The sequence below is a fragment of the Taudactylus pleione genome, unplaced genomic scaffold (genome assembly GCF_031769625.1).
Source record: "Taudactylus pleione unplaced genomic scaffold, aTauple2 ptg000073l, whole genome shotgun sequence".
Classification (NCBI taxonomy): Eukaryota; Metazoa; Chordata; class Amphibia; order Anura; family Myobatrachidae; genus Taudactylus; species Taudactylus pleione.
Window position 1 is genome coordinate 4,089,068 of NW_028284475.1, and position 22,856 is coordinate 4,111,923.

Below are 22,856 nucleotides of genomic sequence, written 5' to 3' on the forward strand. Positions count from 1 at the left end.
ACCGTCTGCTCCAGAGTTGGCTCAGTTATTCGTCGACAACATCTTCCGTCTCCATGGACTTCCAACTAAGATTGTTTCTGATAGAGGGGTACAGTTCGTAGCCAGATTTTGGAGAGCTATATGTTCTATCTTTCAAATCAAACTGAATTTTTCAACAGCTTACTATCCTCAGTCTAACGGGTCTACAGAGAGGGTCAATCAAGACCTTGAGACTTTCTTAAGAATTCACATGTCTTCATCACAAGACAACTGGGCGGACACCTTACCCTGGGCCGAATTTGCCCATAACAGCTCCTATCATTCATCTACGGGGCAAACCCCATTCTTTGTAGTTTTTGGACTGTATCCCAGAGTACCAGAGTTTCAAGAATTGCCAGTCTTCGATGTACCAGCAGTGACCTCCACCCTACAGAAATTCTCTCAGATTTGGACTCCGGTCCATTCCTCCTTACAAAAAGCCTCTCTTCGATATAAATTAACAGCGGACAAAAAAAGGAGAGCGGTGCCCAACCTAAAAACAGGTGACTTAGTATGGCTATCCACTCGTAATCTTCGCCTTAAAGTGCCGTCTATGAAATTTGCTCCTCGTTTCATCGGTCCTTTTCCCATCGTTCAAGTGATCAATCCAGTAGCCTATAAATTAAAACTTCCGTCCTACCTCAAAATACCAAATTCCTTTCATATTTCCCTGCTGAAACCTCTCATCCTGAATCGCTTTCGCAAAACTCTGCCACGCTCCCCCAAAGTCTTGACTGAGAGGGGTGTAGAGTTCGAGATCAAACAGGTCCTGGACTCTCGTTTTCGTTATGGGCAACTCCAATATCTACTGGATTGGAAAGGTTACGATCCCGAAGAACGTTGCTGGGTGAAAGCTGAGGATGTCTACGCTCCTCGCCTAGTGCTTAAGTTTCACTCTGAGAATCCTGGTAAACCCAAGAAGTGTCCAGAGGCCACTCCTAAAGGAGGGGGTACTGTCACGACCAGGGGTGACAGGCTGCTGAGATCGCAGCACTTACCGCTCCGGGCGCTGTGGCATGGTGTTTCCAGCAGAGGTGCAGGTTCCTGGAGAATAGCGCTGGGTGCTGTGAGTCTCCGCAGACCAAGGGCTTCCATCTGGAGGCAGGTGAGAGGGGCTGAGACTGGCAGAGCTTCCATGCTGTGACCACTGGGCGCGGCCATCTTGGATTTGGGTCACATGTCGTTTCTGGCCAATCAGGTTCAGTCTGGGCTGGGGAGGCTAGCAACCAATCCTGCACTACCTGAGGGTACTAAAGGGCTGTCCAGAGGCTCTTTAGTTGCCAGTGCAACGTCTATCACAGCGTTTGCTGTGAGCTAGTTCTCTGTGCTCCTTTGCTCATTTAAAGTGTCAGTACCAGTGTGTTTCTGCAGACTCCCCTCTCAGCCTTGGTGCAGTTTGCTCCTGTTACTACCTGTCTCCTGATCCCGTCTACCTGCTATACCCAGCCTACCCCGGGTCTCTAAATTCCGCCAGTGTCTCGCAGCCTGGTTCTGATCCCGTCGCGTGCCACTGCTTCATGAGTCATACTCCCCTAAGGCCGGCTGCCTTCAAGTACCAGCAAACAAGTCCTCATTCCTCATCCGACTCCACTCCGGGTCCAAGCGCACGCCAAGCCGTGACACCCATGACATCATCTCTGGTAACAAAGGCAGGGTGATACATTGTCTGCCTCCACTGGGGTTGTTAGTATCACTCCGGAGGGAGGAATAAAGCTGTGTTGGAACCATGGACCCACATGCCAGGAAAACTCTTAAGATGTAGGGTCAATTAGTGTGAGCGGGTACCAGTTATTTTCAGATGACTGCAAAGACAGTGGCCGTGTTGGCATTATGGACCCACAAGCCAGGGAAACTCTCAAGGTGTAGAGTCCACTGATTTGGAACTATTAGCAAATTTTCGCAGCTACGGTCCGTGTGAATAGCACAGGCCATTAATTCCAGGAGTTTTCAATTGGGAAGCGGACTTCCTCAACCATCACGATGTGCATCCCTGGGAATGGTCTCTTCACCAAGAGGTGTTTCAGCTCCTAGTGGACAGATGGCGTCTTCCGGCCGTGGACCTCATACCTTCTGTATAAGAATGTGATTCTTGAGTGCTCCAGACTTTCTTCTCTCTTTTATCCTCCTCCGGCCTTTGGCTTGCTACATAACTGAGGAGCCTCTGGCCCCGGGGGTGGGGTATAGGAGAGGGACCCAGTGCATCCTGGAAAGAAAAATTAACTGCGTGGTGCCCGGATGACTCCCATCATCGCCTTACGAAGTATAGGGCCTGCATTACATGTAAAGAGGGGAACAGAGCAGATTGCAGCATTTTTTTTTGCCCTGGAGGTATTTATACCACCGTTCCTCAACAAAATTAGCCAATTCTCAGATAGCAGCCGTTTTCAGAAGATTGACCACATATTTGAGCTTGATAAATAGGCCCCTGATGGGGAAGATCTGATAATGGGTGCAATAATCCACTCCACTGTCATAGAATTGATATTTACAACCTCTGTTTTAAGTGCCTTAAAAAAATTGCTCAGGGCCTGGGTTGTTAATTATCGATAGATGTGGTTACAGATGTCTTCTAGAACTTGAAAGAAAGTTGTCTGCTTTATTTTGCGGTATACCAGATTTCTGTTTTAAACAAGACTGTGCGTAACCTTATGTTGTCTTCACAGGTCAACTGCTTAGAACCGCACCCCCACCTGCCGGTCCTTGCAACCAGCGGTCTAGACTACGATGTCAAAATCTGGCTCCCCACCGCCAAGGACCCAACTGAGCTGGACGGACTGAAAGAGGTCAGTTTGGGCGGGGGGGGTAAAAGCGGAACTCCGCCTCACACGCTTTGCGTAAACCTCCCCACCAATCGCAGCACTCAGGGGGTTAACGTCTTCCTCAAAAGCGTCCGCTGTATGTGTGGGCCTAGAATTAGTCAGTGCTGCAGTGAGCTCATCCCCATCCATATGGTGTTATCATCAGAGCTCCCAGGAGATGTATCTGGCGCCCATGCCGGTGGCAGATCAGGAGGGAATGTAACCGCTTCGTTCCCCGCAGGGAGGATAGGCCTAAAGTGTCTTCTCAGATGAAGTGAAGGTCTTCAGAGGAGCAACCGGTCTGGTTATAGTGATCTAGCTCTAGACTCATGTAGACCAGGTTCTCTTTACGCGGGACGAGGTCTTTAACACATTTTAAGCTTTGTCTGGGATTGCAGGGACATCGTGGAACATGTAGGGGCCGATTCTGAGCCACCCGCTGCGAACGGAATGTGATTGAGTGGCAAACGGAATGCTGATTTTACCGTAGGCACGTCCTAATGCGTACTCATCTATGCGATTGCACCGCCCCACTCCTCCGTACACAAGAGCAACCCTCATTATTCCGGCACTTACACCTGCCCCACGCTAGGTTTGCGTGCGCACAGTGCAGAATAGTGAGTATCTCTGGCTATCAGCCCACAACGCAGCTGTCTTCCATGTGTTCTCATTGTTGGCGGCCAGTTAAAAACCCAGAAACACTCGTAGAGCGGCCGTGATTAAACTGCTGGGATGCGTACAACTCTACGTCATTCGCGACATACACAGCGAGAAATCACTAGGTATGGACGCATTCAATGTTGGCCGAGGTTCAGAATTGGCCCCGTTGTATCAATAATTCTGGGCTGACTCCAGCCCCGGTTTAAGGAGGTTTAAAGAACATGTTACATTTTTGCAATAGGATTGACTGACTGATTTCTAATTGTTTCCTGTTTGTTATGTATACTAATGTCCAAAGTCGTTTTGATGAGGATTGTTCTGACGTGTGTTACACATGAGGTGCCTTGATGGTTACTCTTTATCCCGCTTACAGTGTAAAACCGTTTTATAACGGGTTAGAATAGCAGCCACTCATTGTCCCCTTGTCCAATAGAGATGAAGCTGTCTGAAATGCTTGATGGTACACGCTGCCCCACGGCACTGTCTGCTCTGTTTCCAGGTGATCAAGAAAAATAAACGGGAGAGAGACGAGGACAGTCTCCACCACGCAGACTTATTTGATAATCACATGCTCTGGTTTCTTATGCACCATCTCCGCCAGAGAGGGCGCCACAGGGTGAGTACGAGATCTCTTACCAAAGTGAGTTTTGCAGGTGCTGCTCTGTCCTAGCCCGGTGCTTCTACATTTGTCGTAGAGCTCCAGCAAATTGTTACCGGGAGAGTCGCTGATTTACACGACTAGAGATGGAGCACATTAAAGGCAGCTTGGTGTCATTGGGTTGGTCCGGGTCGAAGGAAGCAATTCATTTAGATCACAAATGCCCTTGTCATTCACTCCGAAAGCGCAGGAGGCCAGGTGAAGTGGCTCCCATCCCGGCCCTCACTGGTAACGTCTTTACATGAGAGCAGGATCAAAACCGACCATTACATTAACAACACTCCTGTGCTCCCCTTGCTGCCTAATTGCAGTGTGTGGGCTGCCTAGATTGTAAAAACACCAATACTTTTCCCTTATTTGTGGATAATTAAAGAGCCAACGCAGCCACTCGCACACTGCTCTTAATTGGCTGCCAAGATAACGAGGATATGCCAAACCAGCCCTAATTTGACGAGTTCCACCTCCATTATTTAACACTGTTGTTCTTTACGTATTGGAAAAGTCATTTATTGTTTGTGACCGTGTTTATGCTGAAACCTCTTACCCCGTCCTTTTACCACTTCTATGCGAACGCTGAGAGATAATGCATCATTCTCGTGGCCGACACCAGGACGGGTGCTGCGGTTTTACCGACCTTGTTGTCCGGTGGTGGTTCTTTGTTTATGTGTATTAAACCCTTTTTGTAGTTTTTAAAGATCCAGATAAAGGCCTAAAGTGCAAATTTATATCCCTGGGAGCAATAAGATGGTTGCGTAATAAAGAATGGTGTCGTCAATGTATTTGAAGTGTGTACACTTCATCGGTTTTTTTTTTTAATCATAATTTTCTGCTTTTATTCCTATGTGTCTTTTTGTTTTGTTAATTAACGAGGTGCAGTAACTTCTTTCTGGCAGTAGATGTCCTGTAAAACTTCCAGGCTACATATAAGTATTTTACACCTCAATGGTAACTACATTTTAATCCACTATAGCTGAATAACGTATTAATGCATTTTTAAAAATATTTTTTTATATATATATATATATATAATATATATATAGTTATTTTGCACAAGTTCTTTGTTACTTTTTTTTTTTTTTTATGCTTCTCATTTGTTATTTCTCAACACCTCTTTGTAGGCCATCTCTGTTTGTTTGTTTGTTTGTTTTATTAACGTCACGTTTGTTCCAAGGCCTTAAAAAGAGCATTTTTGCCTTCAGAGAACGTTCATTTATTGGCTTGTATATAATATTATTACTAGTATATCGCCTCAGTCTGCCCCCCGCTTTATATAATTCCCCTTCCTGGCACATAGTGATCCCCCGTCTATGTCTGTTCCATCGTTCGCTGCAGTGGAGACAGGACAGACCTTCGCGGATTATTATTATTCTATAGATTATCATCATCCTCTTTTATTTGTTAGGCACCACAAGGTGTATGCCGCATCGTACAACCTGTAGACATAAACACACAGCATAAATATAATGCACAACAGCGAGTACATAGCGTACATACAAACATTGCGTAAAACCATAACTGGAGAGTGACGGGGGCAGGGGAAGTGTAGAGTCAGTTGTTGAAGCTAGAGTCAGCTGGTGAGTTGCAGGGTGCAGGTAAGTCACGGCAGCCCTCTGTGTTGTACCCATCATATGGGCGAGCAGACAGTGTTAGAGACGCTGATAGGGTGGACGAGACGAGCGGCAAGGAGCCCTGGTGGTAAGGATAGTGCAGAAGAAGGGAAGAGGTCTCTGCCCGAGAGCCTAGATTCTACAAGGATGGGGGCTGATGGGCTTTAGTGAAAAGTTGGATCTTAAGGGAACGCTTAAGTTGGGGAAATGACCGGCGTAGAGGTGGCGTGGTATGAAAGGTTGACAGTCAGAATGTCGACACCAAAATGTCATCAGGTTCTAGATATTGACAGAATGTTTACATAGACATTGGGTCGACCATGTAAAAATGTCAACATGTTTATAATAATGAAATTTACACCAGAATTATTATTATTATTTTTTTTTAAATTTAACTTTAAAAATAACGCAAACATGTACGTTCAACATGTTAAATGCTGACAGGGGCTAGGTAGACAATGAAGATCTACCCCAACCTGACTGCCATTCATTAATTACAATGCAGGGGTCCCCTCTTTTAGGTAATGTGGCCCTTTAGTATGTATTATCTGGAGATCATATGCCCATAACAAGGGGGGCACCCGCATTGGAACGGAAAGGGGGTGTGAACCTGCGATCACCAGTCCATAATACCAAGCACTGAAGAAAAATACTGTTTTCTACATATGGGGGAGGCCTGTCTCCCCCATGCTGGCCCACAGACATGTGGGGGCAGCCTCACTTGAAAGAGGGGAGTCTGGTTCCCCCCCCACATGGTCTGCACACTGGTTATCGTTCTCGCCAATCATCTCCAGACAATGGCTCAAACAAGACCCGCAATCATAAATTCCATACATTGGGTGGTTCTAAAGCTCAAATCTCTCTCATTATTGTATCAAATTTTAAAAAGGGGACCTGTCATTTAATGTGTTAGGTGTCCTGGTTTAAGAAATAGACTGCCTTATTGGGCTGCAATATTATTCCTACAGAAGGTTAGCATTTAAATTTAGATAGTGAAAATTTGCACCAAAAAAAAAAAAAAAAATGTTTTAATTTTTTTTTTTTTTTTTCCCTCAAAACCCACAGTAGAATGCAGCTGGTTGTAGTTTTGGAACTGTGAATTAATGCTGAAGCAAGAACCACAAATTTATTTATTTATGGTATTTATTAAAAAAAGGAAGAAGAAAAAAAAAAAAAACTTTCGGCTCATTTTCTTTCAATAAATAGAATCGAGAAACAGCCGTGTGCTTTGTAAAAGTTGCATGAGGGCGATGTACAAGCCAAGAAATTAGAGTCCTTTTGAAGATGGAAGTGCTCCAGTGTGGATACCATGTTAAATTATAGATGTTCCTAATCTGTTCCTGTTGCCGGGTGTTACACAGACCATTGTACGCGTCACATTTCTATGCCAGCATCCACCCCAGCAGGTACAGCAAGCGGCTAATCACATGCAGCTTGTGCATCTCATCACTGCCATTGTGTTGTGTATAGCCGGCAGGGGCTGATTATACTGCTGCAAAATGCCAGTTTAGCTGCTCAGCGCAGCAGGTGTGAGATGGCCATTGTACACAAGTCCTCCGCTGCTTCATGTTTACACAGTAGCCAAACTACTTTAGTGTTGGGCCATAGAGATGTACTGGATAATGTCAGCATCGTCCGAGCTTGACATTTGCTGGCAGTCATCTGCAGGGTTCTATTGGGACTTTATTTTGTTAGGACCTGTTCTCGATTTATGTAAATTATGAAGGTGAATAATCTCTTAATCTGCTGTTATAATATTTTTTATATTTATGCATATATCTTTGTGAATGTGGATTCAATAATTTTTATTTTAATAGTATATTAAAAAATCTGGAAAATCAAAATGTATACATTGTTTGTCGCGTTTTATGGCCCTTGTTTGACCATTTGCCCCTTCCCGTCGGCAGAGGAGAAGAGATCCCGGCTTGGGCACGGCTGAAGCCGATTCGGATGACTCTCCCAGCACCTCCGACAGCTCAGATGATGACGAGGACGGCCCCGATAGAGTGCAGTGCATCCCGTCCTGAGCCTGCTCTTCCAAACTTCCCATCTAGTTTGGCGTGGAGCGTCCCTCTCTTCCTCCGAGGAGCGGCGGGAGTACTTTACTAACAGACATTTTTCAGCTTTTTATTAAAGATCTAGGACTAAGTTTAAGAAACCACGCTATTCCTCTTCTGCCCAGTTTTTGTTTTTCTTTGGAAAGGGGGCAATCTCTGAATTGCGTAATTGCACTTTGCGTTTACTGGCTTTAGTACGAGTGAGCAGACGTTGGAGCCGGTGATGGAACCCAGTGAACACTACCAGCAGTTTAAGAGCCTGTGGCACCGAGAGAATAGAGGGACTATAGACATCAGAATAAAATGTAAAAAAGTGAGCGGCGGACGGGAGAGTAAGCATTATTTTTGTAAGTGATGGTTATTTTGTTTTTGTTTTTCTCATGTTTCTAGAGAAAAAGCAGCCAGATTGTACACCCCAGTTTTCTCACTTTCCTTTTGTTTGGCTATTATTTGGGATATAAGTAAACCCCTTAAAGTTTCCCCACCCACTTTTTTCATTTCCATCTCTCATGCAACCCAGTAACCTGCACCAAGTCTTACATTTTAAAGTACACGTGGATTCAATCCTTGATGCATGACACAGGAAAACAGATATTTGTGCATTCATTGCTCGTGTGTTTGAGTGAGTGATTTTGGAATTAACCGCCCCATTTTTAACTCCCAACCCACAACACACTGTGCATAAACAGGACCCAGTGTGTGACTAATACTAGTTTGGATCTGTCACCGAGATTGTGCCATGGCATTTGTAAACTCCTTTTTGCCGAACTTGTGTCAATGAGTATGCAGCTCATCTATTTGCTAGGAGATAGCGACATCACAGAGAGGTGTGAGGCACGATGTGTCCCGCGCAATAGGGATGCCTTGCGTTTCAAGGGAATCTATAGGGTGCACATTGATTGCATTAGCCCACAAACCATATCTAGATAAAACATTTTGCTCTGAAAAAAGCCCGCGTCCATGAACAGCCGTGGAAACGGGCAACTTCCGTAATTCTTAATATGCCGTCAAAAGCATTTTTTGTTCCATTCTAAGTTGACAATGCAGGTATTCTATTAATGTACAGGAAGCGGTACCCATTAGTCTTATTTTGGATAATTCACCTATAAGACCAGCGAACACAACATTTCTTTGCTGTGATGGCTAGACACGTCAACGCCTCAGTTCTCTGGAGACAGAGCCCCCCACACCTGGCAGGATATCGACTATATAGACTGCATTTGTTTGCACTTTTCAGGGTTGTTGTTTTTTGTTTTGTTTTTTTCGTTTCCATTAAACCTCTGATTAAAAAAAAAAATGTACAAAGAAAAATAAGTAAAAAAAAAAAAAAAAAATCAAAATGTGCATTGAAAAAAAAAATAAATTCTGGCTGAACCAAACTTGAGGATTTTGAGGCAGTTAATGGCTTTGCTTTATCACTGTTTTATTAATCTGAATATCGAGCTGGATGTTTATGAAGTTGCAAATTAAGTTTAAACAAATGAATATTATATATTATATAGAAATAAATGCAATAAGAGAAGTTAATGATGCCTCAGTTTGTTTTATTAGAGTTATCTTGGGGGGGGGGGGGGGGGGTCTGGCGGATGATTGTTTTGTTTCAAAACACAATTAAACATGTCTAATGAATATTAGGGACATTTCTGAAATATTAGGGACATTTCTGAAAGCGAAAACCTGTACAAATCATTTCCATTCTGTTTATAAGAATGAAAAAGCAGACGTCTCGGTGACGGGGTTTACACCACTTCTCCTTTTTAATACGTGTTTTATCCATACAGCTTATTGGTTATTACGTAGTTGTATTATTTTTATCTTGTTGGGGTGGGTTGTTTTTTTTTTGTTTTTTTTTTTTTTTATACAGTAGTTTAACTGCGTATAGTCATGTAAATGCCATCGAAAGATAATTTTCACAAACCTTGAGCAGTTGTAACCAAAATTTTGTAGCCATGATATGTAACATCTAGTTCTAAAAGGAGATTACATATTAAAAACACATATTTTTGACATTGATTACACCTCTGAGACTCCATTTCTAAGATACCGTAGAAATGGTAATTCAGAAAAGGTAATTTAGCTGATCACAGTGTACCTTACTGAATCACAAATCTTTACAACAGAGACCAGATTTGAGACTGTAGTAGGCCTAACTGAGTTGACGCGAAATGTATCAAACCTTGGAGAGTGATAAATTAGAGACTTTACCCAAAGCAACCAATCCGCTTCTAACTGTCATTTATCTAGCCCAGTCTTTTGAAATGACAGAAGCCGATCGGTTGCTTTGGGCCTGATACATCTCCCCTTTCGCGTTTGAAAGTTTCTCCATAGGCGAAGGTGAGTTTTTCCAGGGGGCTCAGAGGTTGGACCAGGCTACCTAGCAGAGACGTGTCTAATGGCATTGGCGAGTCTTGAGTCTCTTTATTCAAGGCCTGAACTTTAAAACCGGTAGACTTAAGCTGATGGACAAGAACCACCAAGAATGAAAATACACACCCTCCTTCTCGAACAACCTTTGATACAACGAGTGAAAGCCAAGATGTTTTATGCAAATGTCTAGTTGTTGTATATCGACAATACAGTCCTTCAGCATCAAGTTCTTCATCGTTACTGAACTTGATGCTGCTCCTTTCACTGTTCACCCTCGCTTATACCTCTAACCACGGCTCTCACTTCAAATTGTAATGCAGATGAATATCTAGATCCAAAGCGCTGAATTCCTCAAAGTGTTCCTGAATGCTTTTGGTGGAAGCAGATCTAGTGTATGCCACACCTCCACATGTATTGTGAGCCTTTTAAAGTGCCCAATGAAACGAGAGGAGGTATTTTGTGGCGGTTCTAGGGAAGGGTAATCGGGGCTATCGCCCAGGGCGCTGCGGCCTGAGGGCGCGGCTGCAGTCACCCGCCCCCCCCCGGCACCATCTAATCTGACTACTGCTTGCCGCCATTAATAAGCTTCTGTGGCCCAGCACCATATTTACAAACTGCCACGGCACCATAACACTTAGGAGTCCCAGTCTCCCAGAATGCCGCTGATGTTAGCATGGCATTCTGGCAGCTGCCGCTGGAGAGAGAAAACGGAGGAGCACCAGCAAGGAGGAGAGACCCATCTGCCTTCACAGGGTAAGACTTGGGCAAACGGCTTTCCCCCACCCCTGTGAATGGCAGCACCGCAATTTACTATTTTCATTATGTTTTATTTTATTATTTTTTTTGTCGCCCAAGACTCGGGGTGGGCAATAAGCGTCCCTTCAGCTGTTGTAGAACTACACACACCAGCATGCCCTGCCACAGTTTTGCGATTTGACCATGCTAAAACTGTTGCAGGGCATGCTGGCATGTGTAGTTCAACAACAGCTGCAGGGCCTCTCATTGCCCACCCCTGCCCAAGACCATGGCCTTGATCAGGCCACGCCCCCTGAGCTCCGCAAGCTCTAGAACTGGCCCTGTCAGTATTCTGTAACGAGAATTGTTTCCCAAAGACGTGATCTGCCCATGATTTGTCCTGGGTGGGGGGTGGGAGGGGCAGGGGGACCCTGTTTGTTGTTGTGCTCACAGAGCTTCCGAAGCAGGTTTGGGGTTAACTGAGGTGTTAAAGTCTCCTTCTAGAAAAAAATTTGACTGGAAAATGTTAATGAACAATGTGGGCCTAACCCCATTAGGAGCATATAAATAGAACATGCCATTTTTCCGCACATCTGGTAAACTAATATCAATCTGCCTTGTGCACCGCAAAGCATAGATGGTAAATGGAAGGGGGGGGGGGGGGTTTGTCTAAGCAACAGAATGGCCGCACCTGTTGATTGCTTGGTGGATCTCGATTAAGGATTTATGGAAATTATTAGGGAAGGAGGTTTGACTAAAATTACTTTCTTGAATAGTGACCTTTTAATTTTTGTGCACAATAATATTATTACACTGTAGGCTAGAGGTACCCAACTCCAGTACTCCAGTACCACCAACAGATCATACTTTTTGGATTTCTTTAATTGAGCACACGTGAGTTAAATCTATTTTGCTGGGCCACAGGCAGAAATCCTCAAAACCAGACCTGTTTGGGAGTATTTGAGGGATGAGGTTGGGAACCACTGTCAAAAGGTCGCTTTTGTTGGCGGCGACTCTTATTTGCCGAGAGGAGGGACCCCAGTTTGAACCCAGCACCACCAGGAGGCAGAACTTTAATCCTAGCAATTAGCGATTATTAGCCAGGCAGCATATGGAGTATTGGCTGATTATTTTAACATTGAATTAGAATTATTTGACTTAAAACCATTTCTGTCAATAAATAAATTTTTAATGGTCTTCAAAAGAGCTTCTGAGAGGTCTCTCTAGAGTTCTGCTAATCAGAATGAACAAAATGAAAGCTTCCGCTGCGTTAGCCTTTACACTCTTTTATAAGAATAGTTATACATATGTAATGCAGAAATACGTTGATTAACATAAACTGGGTCCTCGGATGATTCAGTCCCTCAGTTGTATGTCTTCTGGCTGGGTGTAGAGTTGCAGGTGTCAGGACCTCGCTGCCTCTTATAGGGAAGTTTTGTAGATCTTGTTATACTTAAACAATAAACAATCAGGGTCTGGTTGCAGGAAACTGTTATTGCCCCTGGTGCCTGGGAAAGCATGGCAATAGATGGGGTCTTCACCTGGGCAGGATGTGGTGCATTTATTAGGTTTGTGGGTGTATACAGGTGTCATCATTCACCGTGTTTTTCGCCATATGGTGCGACTATGACCAGGAGTAGCGAGTCCCGTACATTGACCTGAATTTTGCGTCTAATTCTCATTGTAGCCCCATACAAGTTCACTTATAGTATATCAGATTCTCAAGTTTAGTACTTTTGATGCAAAGGACTTGGTATAAAGTTGCCGATTATTCATCGTGATATGTGGGATGACGTGAGTCATTTATGGTAACTTTTTTTTGTTTTTAGACCCAGATTAGTGACTGAGTTACAAATAGTAGTACATTATTAGTGATGCGATTAACACACTTAGTCAGGTGCATAAATATTGGGACATTAACAGCATTTTCATATTTTGGCCTCTATTCACCACCACAATGGCTTTGAAATGAAACAAACAGGTTCCAGACCTAAAATGATACATCGTTACTCTATTAGATTGTCAGTTACCTGGTGGAGTAGTATCACTGATCAACATGGGCGCTTGGTTCCTTTCTATAAAAACTACACCAGGATTTGCCTATTGGTTAGCCAAGTGTCTGTAGTGGTTGGCCACACCCCTTCAGCATGGGTCCTTATCACTGCATTCCCCCGGTGGGCCCTTCATGCCCCAGTCCGACACTGCCTGTATCCGGCCATGTAGTTAGAAGATGCTGGTAGTCGCTGTTGTTGGATCAAGGTAGGCTTAATAAACTGCAAACCTTCCCCGGGTAACAAACATTGATTTAAATTACCAGCTGACTGATGAGTACGATGGTAGTGCACTACATAACAAGACATAGCAATGGACCTCGTTCTCGGAAGGTTTATCCCCTTGAAGTTTGTGATTTTTAAATTTATTTTTTTTTGTCATATGCATTATTTATCACCGTTACGTAACAGCATATTATTATTTGATTCTGGATGAATAAGAAATCTTTGCGGGAAGGGAAAACAAAAAGGAGGCTATGAAAACCAAAATCATCAGGTTTTGTGTCAGACATACTAATCCAACTAATGCAGGCTGGATCAAGCCATTCAGGCTCTTGTAACCAGAAGTCCAGTCATGCAAGGTGAGTTAATCATGATGCCCACAAGGAGAGGACTTTCTCCTGTTGTGAGCTTGTTGGGAAGATGGGCCATCATGGGATAACTCCTGTTGAAAGAGTGAGACGCCCTGTGCCTTAAATTTGACCTTTAATTCCAAACTTGCCAAGAAGCTTCTCTTCTATTGGGGACATAATACTGATGGGTATGTAGTCAGCATCCCGGTGTGGGGGATGCTGACTGTCTAAATACCGGCGCCAAAATCCCGACGGGTCGGGATCCCGAATGGTAAGTATTGTGGTGCACTGGGAGGGTAGCGGGGTTAGGTTTAGGCATTAGGGGGAGGGTTAGGGTTAGGCATCGGGAGGGAGGGGGAGGTTAGATTGTATGTGACATTACTATTCACAATTGAATGAAGAGGAAAGTCCCATTTGTATCTTATGTTGCTGATTCACCCCATATAAATGAGAGGATTTAGTTGGAAAAGGTGCTCGTAGAGAGAGGTCTGAGAAGATCTGTGGTTTTGCCCCCAGTTTTCAACTGTGTGGCTCCTTGTATTTGTCAAAACAGTCTCTTCCAAGCAATTATACTGAAATGGAACTAGCGCATCCCATGGAATGCTGTTCTTCTCGTGGTTAAGGGCGAATGGCTCTAAGGATTCTACCCATTCACATTTGGCCCAGTTTATAAATCTGGAATATATTCCATAACTAGCTCCATATTTTGTTCGCTTCAGGACAGTCTCTGGGATACCATTTATTCTGAGGGTTCTTGAAGCTTAGCAAGGTTGGGATTATGTACACAGTGAAATATATATATTTTCTAAAACCGTAAAACCACGTAGTCTGTGACCATGATTTCTACACTAGCCTTGTTACAGATTAAAGAGGTTGTTGTGGACAGAATTCAGAAAAGAAGTGTTTTATTCTTGTATATATGTGTGTGTGTATCTAAAAAAAAAACTTGGCAGTCTTTTTTTTATTTTTTAAAATAGTATTTATTCACCGTATACAGGTATAATCATATCAATAAAAAAAATGGTCGCCATTTTGGTCCAGAGTGATCCTTGGTCACATACCTCCCATCCAGCCATTTCAGTAGATTGTTGGAGTTTTTGATTTAAAAAAAAAAAAAAAAAAGAGAAGACTGGTAAGTTCCTTCTATTTTTTTTTAAGTTTTATAGAACTGTTTTGAAGAGCTGCTGTTTTGCCAACAAGATTGGTTCCCTACGTCCCACTGCATTAAAAAACAAAAGTTGATTCTCCTCCATTGTTGTAGGTACTAAACTCATTTGAACACAAATTGCTTGATGCATTAATCACTGGTAACACTGTTTCAACGAAGTTGGTTATTTTGAGCTGTTGTACAACTACAAGTCCTAGCATGCAGAGAGAGAATTTGCTTACTGCTGCATTAGCCTATACATTATACTGATTAATTATTGGTAATTATGACTGAAAAATGTATATTTGTAATAATACTTTGTAAGAATCGATGTATTAAATTTTTCTGTTTTTTTTTTGTTTTATTCACTATTGTATATTTAAAGTAAATAACCCCAAAATCATCATGCTTGCCACCTGCAAACATGTTCAAATAACCAACACACAATCATACTAGAGAGAGTTATATTCAATACAATAAACTTTATTAGCACAATTATTATTTTTTTTCTTACAATTTCAGTAGAATGCAAAAGCAAAGCATGGGAATTTCAATCACTGTCAATTTTCTCTAACAATAAGTATTTTTTTCACTTTTTTATTTATTTATTTTTTACAAAGTCTAGCCAACAAGAGACTCTTGATGGAAGGTTTTCTGTTTAAATGGTCAGTGCAATATTTTGTTAAAAGTTCTAGGTTCACATTATTCAGTTCTCTTTCAGGCAAATCTTATAATTCTCCCCTTATATATTTTTAATTGTGCTGTCACTGTGTAGCGTACAGTAGATGACTCCAAATGCAATGTCAATGGAAGATAATAACATGGCGCCAACAAAACTATTTCTTATAGTCGATTTTAGTGCGTTAGTCAAATACAAGTTAATACCAAAGTGGTTTCTGTTTGCACTACATTATTTAAGCAGTGAAAATGTAAAGTGGTGTTCCACCTTCAGGCAACTTTATTTTTAATGGCGTGTGCATATCCTCCTGCAACCTTTCTGAAATGCATTGCTTTTTATTGCTGCATTGCTCCTGTGCTTTTCACCAAAGTCTTTATATAAACTAGGTGGAGGACACTATCTGCTCTTTGCATGGGATGTAACTGAACCTACAACGTAGTTTTTGTATTTTATCCAAGGACAACTAAAGTAATAAAATATGCTGGGATGAGAACTCCTTGGTAAAATAAAAACATAGTAAGGAACCGTAAAGTAAAATATGTAGTGAATTGTGCCCAAATTCATATATAAACCAATACATAGTTATCTGAGAAATGGAAAAACCCCTGTAATTTAGGAATTTCAATGTATTTTAATACATTAAATTAGATGGATCAATATTTTTTTTGGCACTCCACAAAATAGCAAATATTTGCCCCTTCTGTATTTTAGCTTTGCTCTCACTAGTGAAAGAAAATATTGTTCTACTAATGCCATTATTTGTTTAAACGCTATAAAGATTAAACAAAATCTGCAGTCATCTATAACATGTGCACAATTACAGCAGTCTACAAATATATTTTTAAATATATATTCCACTCTTGTTCATATTTAAAAAATATATCTTATGTTTTTCTTCTTTTTCTTTCATCCACAACATTAATAGATCAGGTTTTATTTTTGGATGTAGAAAAACCAAAATTGATTCCTTCATCTCAAGTCCTGTAGCTTTGCAATAAATTAACACTAAATAGCAAGAGAAACATTTAGTATATTTAATATACATATATTTATAATATATATGTACACACAGTTAACACGGTCTGAGCGTTGGATGCTGGGAAAGAGCAAACAAAAATCAAATTCAACAATAACACAATAGTAAATTTCTGACACTGACAGAAGAACACAGGAAAAATAGTAAAAATGTTGGGTGTGTAATTCTTTAACCATCTGCTAAAGAAATGGAAATCTGCATTTTTTTTTTGTTAATACCTACTAATTTTAAGAAATTTTTGTGCATTTTTATTTCATTTATTTCCCCCACCCCCCCCCCCCTCCCGAGTATGGCTTTTTCCATAGGCAGCGACCATATTCGTAAACCTAAGTATAGGGGAGATGGTAATTAGGACTAACGTTTATAATTACAAATGTTTTAAGTATTTAAGGCCACTTGTAAAATACATGTTTTTGTTTTCCATTTTTCTTGAATTGTATATCTGGGCGCTTGATGATGGTGAGTTTTTTTTGGATGGAATTTATTACAGCATTTACCAATAATGCTTTGGGTTGCAAATCTGCAGTTTAAATATTCCGAGCACCATTTAACACAGCAGGATTTTGCCACCAAAATTGTACCAAGTTTTCAGTTTTGTTTGTTCATTCCAAAAATATCTGAAGTGTCACAAAAATAAATTAATAGATATTTTTTTTTACTTTGTTTAATAATATATTCCATATCCTATATTAAGAACTGCATTTTGAGCGAAGCTTTTACAAAGGGAAATTTTTAGATTTAACATTAGGAATTCTTTAAGTGAGAAGTATGCACTTAATATAAAAAAAAAAATTTTTTTGTTATGGGGGCTCTTCTATATAGATCGCACTCAGAAACTCTATTAATCATGGGTTATTAGTGCTCTATTTATGCCAATTATCAGAAGGACTATAGTGATACATGCTAAACTAGCCTGATTTTGCGTGTATTTCAATTGCCCGTGTAATACCAGCCCTCAAAGTTGCACAGAATTGGTGGCTTTGACAAATCAGTCTTTGGTAAATATACCATATGGTGTCAACTGATTTGATGACTTTGGAGTAGTCATCCAGTAGCATTGGAAAGGCAAGTTCCATGGTATCAAACTGTCATTGCACTGTACTGGTGATATAATACAGAATGGATAACAGTGAGGGAGTGGTAGGCGATTTTTGTCATTAAAGCTTTTCTCCCCAAAACATTACAAAAAAAGTTTAAAAGAAAAATAAAATATTAAAGTACAAATATTTTTTTGTTGGTTGGTCATAGATACCTTACCTAGAATGTCTACAAATATGGTTCTTGCTTTTGCAAGTAGTCCCAGGTTTAAGTCCTTTTATGCAGAGATAGGTAGCAGAGTTAACAGGATACTCTTGAGAAGGGATGTAGTTTATATCACCCCATTGAGAAGTAAACTGCATCTGATTTGTAGCCTTGGGCAGCATAGGATGCTATATTGTCTAGTAATACAGCTGTAGCAAAGAAACAGTCTACAGTCTGTTGGTTTGGAAGGCACAGTAAAGATAAATGTGGTGAGCAGGCAATCTCTAAAAAAAAATATATATTTTTTTTTAATTGCAGTTATGCACTTGTATTTGTCTTTAAAAATCTTATTTCTATAGGGGGTCTGTGTTTTATAATCATCCCATGAAATAACTAGATTATGGATCCCATATCTAACAATGATAAGACTCTAAGGGCGGGATGTAATAGAGATCGACTCTGCCGGAGGTGGATGCATCCCGCACCTCCGGCAGACTCCATCTCTATTACATCCCGCCCCAAATCGCTGATGTGGCACATTTCTTATAAAGATTAGTTCGATTATAGCCGTAAATCAGGGACAAATTAGATGTTGTGGTATATATCCCCAACACATCCACATTTCAAAGGAAAATAAAATAAAAGCAATAACCTGTAATATTTATATCTGGAAATACTCTTCCAACTGCACGCAACAAAATCCATTATAAGGAACAAATAAAAATATATACCGTAATAACCTATAGTTCATCAATGGAGTAAACCATTTTGGTCTTTTTTTTTTTTTTTCTTTTTGCCATACTAAATAATTAATTAAAGGCTGCGTTGGTGTATACATGTATATATGTATGTGTGTGTGTGTGTGTGTGTGTGTGTGTGTGTGTGTGTATATATATATATATATATATATATATATATATATATATATATATATATATATATATATATATATAAAATGAATATACATACTTGTCAATGTGGGAATAATTTTTTAAAATAACGAACTCTTACAAAAATTAATTTCATTGTAATTAAGTGTATCAAGTAACTTTTGTTGCTGCCCAAAGTAAAAGCGGAGCTGTCACCTTTGCATAGTGGAGACCTCTATATTGTGGGCTAAACCGATATCCCGTTCTCTTCACTAAGACCCTGTACCTCATGAATATTAGTCAGGCTCATGCATATAAGACAGATCTCATGAATATTAGTCTAGCCTCAGGCATATCGGGCTAACTTCATCAATATCAGTCTGACCTCAGGCATATAATGCAGACCTCATGAATATTAATGAGGTCTCATGCATATAAGGCAGACCCTATGAATATTATATTAATGAGGTCTCATGTAGATAAGGCAAGATTCACAAAAAGAAGTCTGGCAGTGCTTCACTTATGTCGATGGTTCCTAGCAAGTTAATAGGCTGAATTCAGCTTCAGCCCACAAAACAGGAGCCATTGACTAACTATATTGTGTTGATATGCCAATATGATAGTTCTCTTAACGGATTTTTATTAGAAATTCTTAATGGCTTGAAATCCATATCTCAATTTGATGTTTCTCTCACCATCTCTGCCTCCATATGAAGACTTTAAGCCCCACGCTTGTTCTAAGTGTGTTACATTTTGTTAATCAGCCCCACAATGGATGCAGTATTGTTAAAGATGAGAAAAAAACCTCTATCACCCCAAAAATGCAAAGTGTGAAGATTTCAAACCTCACTCACAGAGAGCAGAGCTAGCCAAACCAGCGGATAAAAATAAAAAAATTGTTTCTTTTAACCCCTTCAGAATAACTTTGTCCACAATATATTTAGGGTAAAGTGGACCTGCATTATTAAACCTAATAATTCATTAGAAAGTAGCAACCTCACTGAGGCATGAGGCACATTGTTTAGGCTGCTAGCGAATTAGTAGGCCATAGATCATGGTAGGGGAATGTTTGCCTGTACTGTTAGCAGGTGACTGGTCCAATTCAAGGACCTGTAGTTCCTCCCCTTCTAATAGGTATCTTATGCATTGGTTATAGAACTGTATTTTTTACCACAAACCGGAATAAAGAGTAAAAACATATACAACACACAGGAGGAAATAATTCTACTAGTCTGAAGGATTTGAGATGACTTTGGGGAGGATACACAAAGGGAACCACTTTCTTTGATAGTGGGGAGCAGTCGTTTAAACAACAAAATACAAGAGCGCAATAACAAACACGGCACAAAGAACGCCACACGCTCCCTCCCAGCAATTTAATAGAAGCAGTGATAACACGGATTTCTTCTGGCCCTTGGCAAAATTGAGTTATATAATACACAACGATAGAAGTGGGTGATTGGCTCCAGATTAAACAATGCAGACAAAAAAAACCTTTGTTTCCTTAAGTTTGGCCGCAAGCAACTGTCGGCAAAGAGGTTGAACCGCGCGAGTGTCTCATACTCAAAGCTGCTTGTATGTTTAGGAGCCTTCTGCTGACTCACTGCGGGATAGACACTTAAAGGTCTCGTAGGCACCTGAATTGCATGCATTGCAGTAGAGTCCATCTATTGTGATGCTACAAAACGTGAGGCAGTTATATTAATTTATTTGGCTTTCTTAAGGTGCATACACATGTAACGATTTTGTAACCAACGATTATCTGTCAGATTTTCCCTTTGAAAAAGTGAACGATTTGTTATAGTGTAATAAATAATTTTTACAATGATGAACGAAAAATGTTCCTTCCCTTAATGAAAATCGTTATGTTGGACAGTCTGGAATAAACTACAAACAGGAGCGCGCTTGAACGATTTTCGTTCATCGTTATAACTCAGAAACTGAACGATTTTTTGAACGTTAACGACGTCGTTACACTTAAATCGTTCAAAAAATCGTTACGTGTGTACGCACCTTTAGTAATAAGGTTGATGCTATTAAATATACATTCTAAGTAGAGATGTGCAGGTTCAGTTTATTCAGCTCTTATTGCCAAATTAACGCAAGTTTGGATTTATCTTATTGGTTATCCAAAACACGTGAGAGCCGGCTAGCCAATATGATGCCGTTTATGAGAACCAAACATATCCAAGTACAGTAAATCCGAGTGAAACCGGACCACGCATCTCTAATTCTGAGTGATCTGCAATAAAGCCTTGCAATGCATTGGAGGCTCAGACTCTTCTAATCAGTCACAATTTTTTTTTCATATGTGCTAGTCTATCATACAAATATGTATATTTATTTAAGCTTTTTTTCCTATTCCATACTTGTAATATTAGATCTAATTCATCATTGCAACACGTTTCTTGCTAATAACCAAAATTTCTCAAATAAAATATACATAAAATAAATTTTTATTTAATTTTATTCCTCACAATGAGCCCCTTTTTAAGAACAAACCGTAAGCCCTTTAGCACTCGTTTTTTACGCTAAGAGGGATTGACGTCCACCGATGGGCTCTTTCTCCCTTGGGCCTTCATAGACTAGTTGGAGATCCCCCCCCCCCCCCCTGTAATGTCATCTTTTTTTTTGCAAAAAATATTTTTTCTCCCCTGTGCTCCGTTATAACTTTCCTTTCTTTTGTTTGTTTCTTTTTACCTCCTGCACTGATCCTAGGCTTGGCTTGTTCATGATATCCCACTGAATGTATACTTTGTTATTTTATGATGTGTTCTGTGTCGGCACCACTTAAATATTAACTGTATTTTTTGTGTATATTTTCTTTCATGTTATGTTTATAATTCGTTAAAAAAATCAAAAAATTACTTGATTTAAAAAAAAAAAAAAAAAAGGCATGACGTCCGTTCAGTTTTTGGCAAACAATGGTAAACTTAGTTTACCGCTGTTCGACCGTACCACTTATGTCAGGTTTTGCTGAATCCCCGATGGGTTGAAGCAGACACCTGTAGTGCGAGCGCATTAGTCAGCAGCCCATCACCGGCATTGGTTGCCTACTGCTGCCAAGTCGGTAGAGGAAGCAGAGGAGGAGAAAAACTGGACCTCACTGGAGAGGTAATTTGTATTAAATACCGGCGACCTATTCGTAAGTATCACAGTAAAACTAAACGAAATATGCTGCCAGCGTTTGGTGGTGTTATTAAATGGAGCTCAAAATTTTCAAAGAAGGAAACAAAAAAAAAAAAAAAGCTGTATCTTGACGTTCATTTGATTTTCTCTAAAACCAGGCTGGATTAGCGCTCCTATGTTCCTGCATTTTATTCTCTCTGCTACCTTGCATTGGCCACAATCACTTTCACATTGTCTACAATCTATCTTATAGTTTTCAGTATGCAGCAGCAAGTTGGCTACTCAGCAATTCTTCGGCTTTGGGAAACCTTACTAATCTGTTTTCCGTCTGTAAATGTAACTTAGGAATTCAGGGGGCTGGTAAGTTCCAGGACTCTGTACTGTGCAGAACAAGATCTCAGCTTGCTGAGACTTGTAGTCCCACAGCACCTGGAGAGCCACCGGTCTTCTAACAAAACGGTTCTCCTAATGACCAACGTTTCTGGCTGGTCGGCAGGACATGTTGAGATTTGTAGTTCCACAAGAAACGATAGGGTGTATGTATTGTTGGTAGCTTTAGTCTGTCTGCACTCCCAAGATTCCCTGCAATCCACAGACCGTCAGTAAATACCGCATGTCACCCGGCAAGCTGCAGGCCCCAATAGCCCTCGTGTGGCGAATTTAACGTGGTGCCCCCCCATTAATTAAAGCGCTATCAGTTCTGTTGCAGTGTTTGGGTGTTTTATGTCAGTCGCTATCATTCCACGCCGTGACGGAGGCACAGTAAGAGGTAGACGGCCGTGACCGATTTCCTCTGCGCCGCTGACAAACCCCGTAATCCCATCACTGGTGTTCTGAACAGACCAGTATAAATGTCTGGTGCCTAAAATGGGGCTGTCCAGCTGCTGTGGAACTACAAGCCCCAGCTGTATAACTGTGAGACCTCTCCATGGGAGCCAATCAAACAGCACAATTGAAGAGCGCAGCAAAATATATAAGTAATTGTTAATTTAAAAAAAAGGAAAACAAAAGTTCATACATCAGCGCCATGAAAGTGTTAACTGCTGTTAGGAGCAGCCAGACCCTGTCGTTGTGTATTGGGGGTCTCTGAGGTACAGCCCATCTGGCAGGGCTTCTGGGAGAGGCCTTAGCCACTCAGCTGTACCTCCAACTCCGATTTCAGTCCCATTATGTGTTACTGCTATACCAGCTGTACGGGTGGATCTTGTATCCACGCTCGCTGTAGTGTTTG

General features: G+C 41.0%; 1 protein-coding gene across 2 annotated transcripts in view; it reads left to right on the forward strand.

Annotated features, from left to right (window-relative positions):
- DCAF8 (DDB1 and CUL4 associated factor 8) overlaps nucleotides 1-8,309 on the forward strand; it is a 35,238-nt gene extending 26,929 nt beyond the window's left edge. For both annotated transcript variants that reach the window (XM_088467595.1, XM_088467594.1), the window contains exons 12-14: nucleotides 2,682-2,801; nucleotides 3,976-4,092; nucleotides 7,649-8,309. In XM_088467595.1, the coding sequence (XP_088323721.1) occupies nucleotides 2,682-2,801; nucleotides 3,976-4,092; nucleotides 7,649-7,768 (357 nt within the window). In that variant the 3' untranslated portion in view covers nucleotides 7,769-8,309. The remainder of the gene's footprint in view (nucleotides 1-2,681; nucleotides 2,802-3,975; nucleotides 4,093-7,648) is intronic.
- Nucleotides 8,310-22,856: the final 14,547 nt, after the last annotated feature.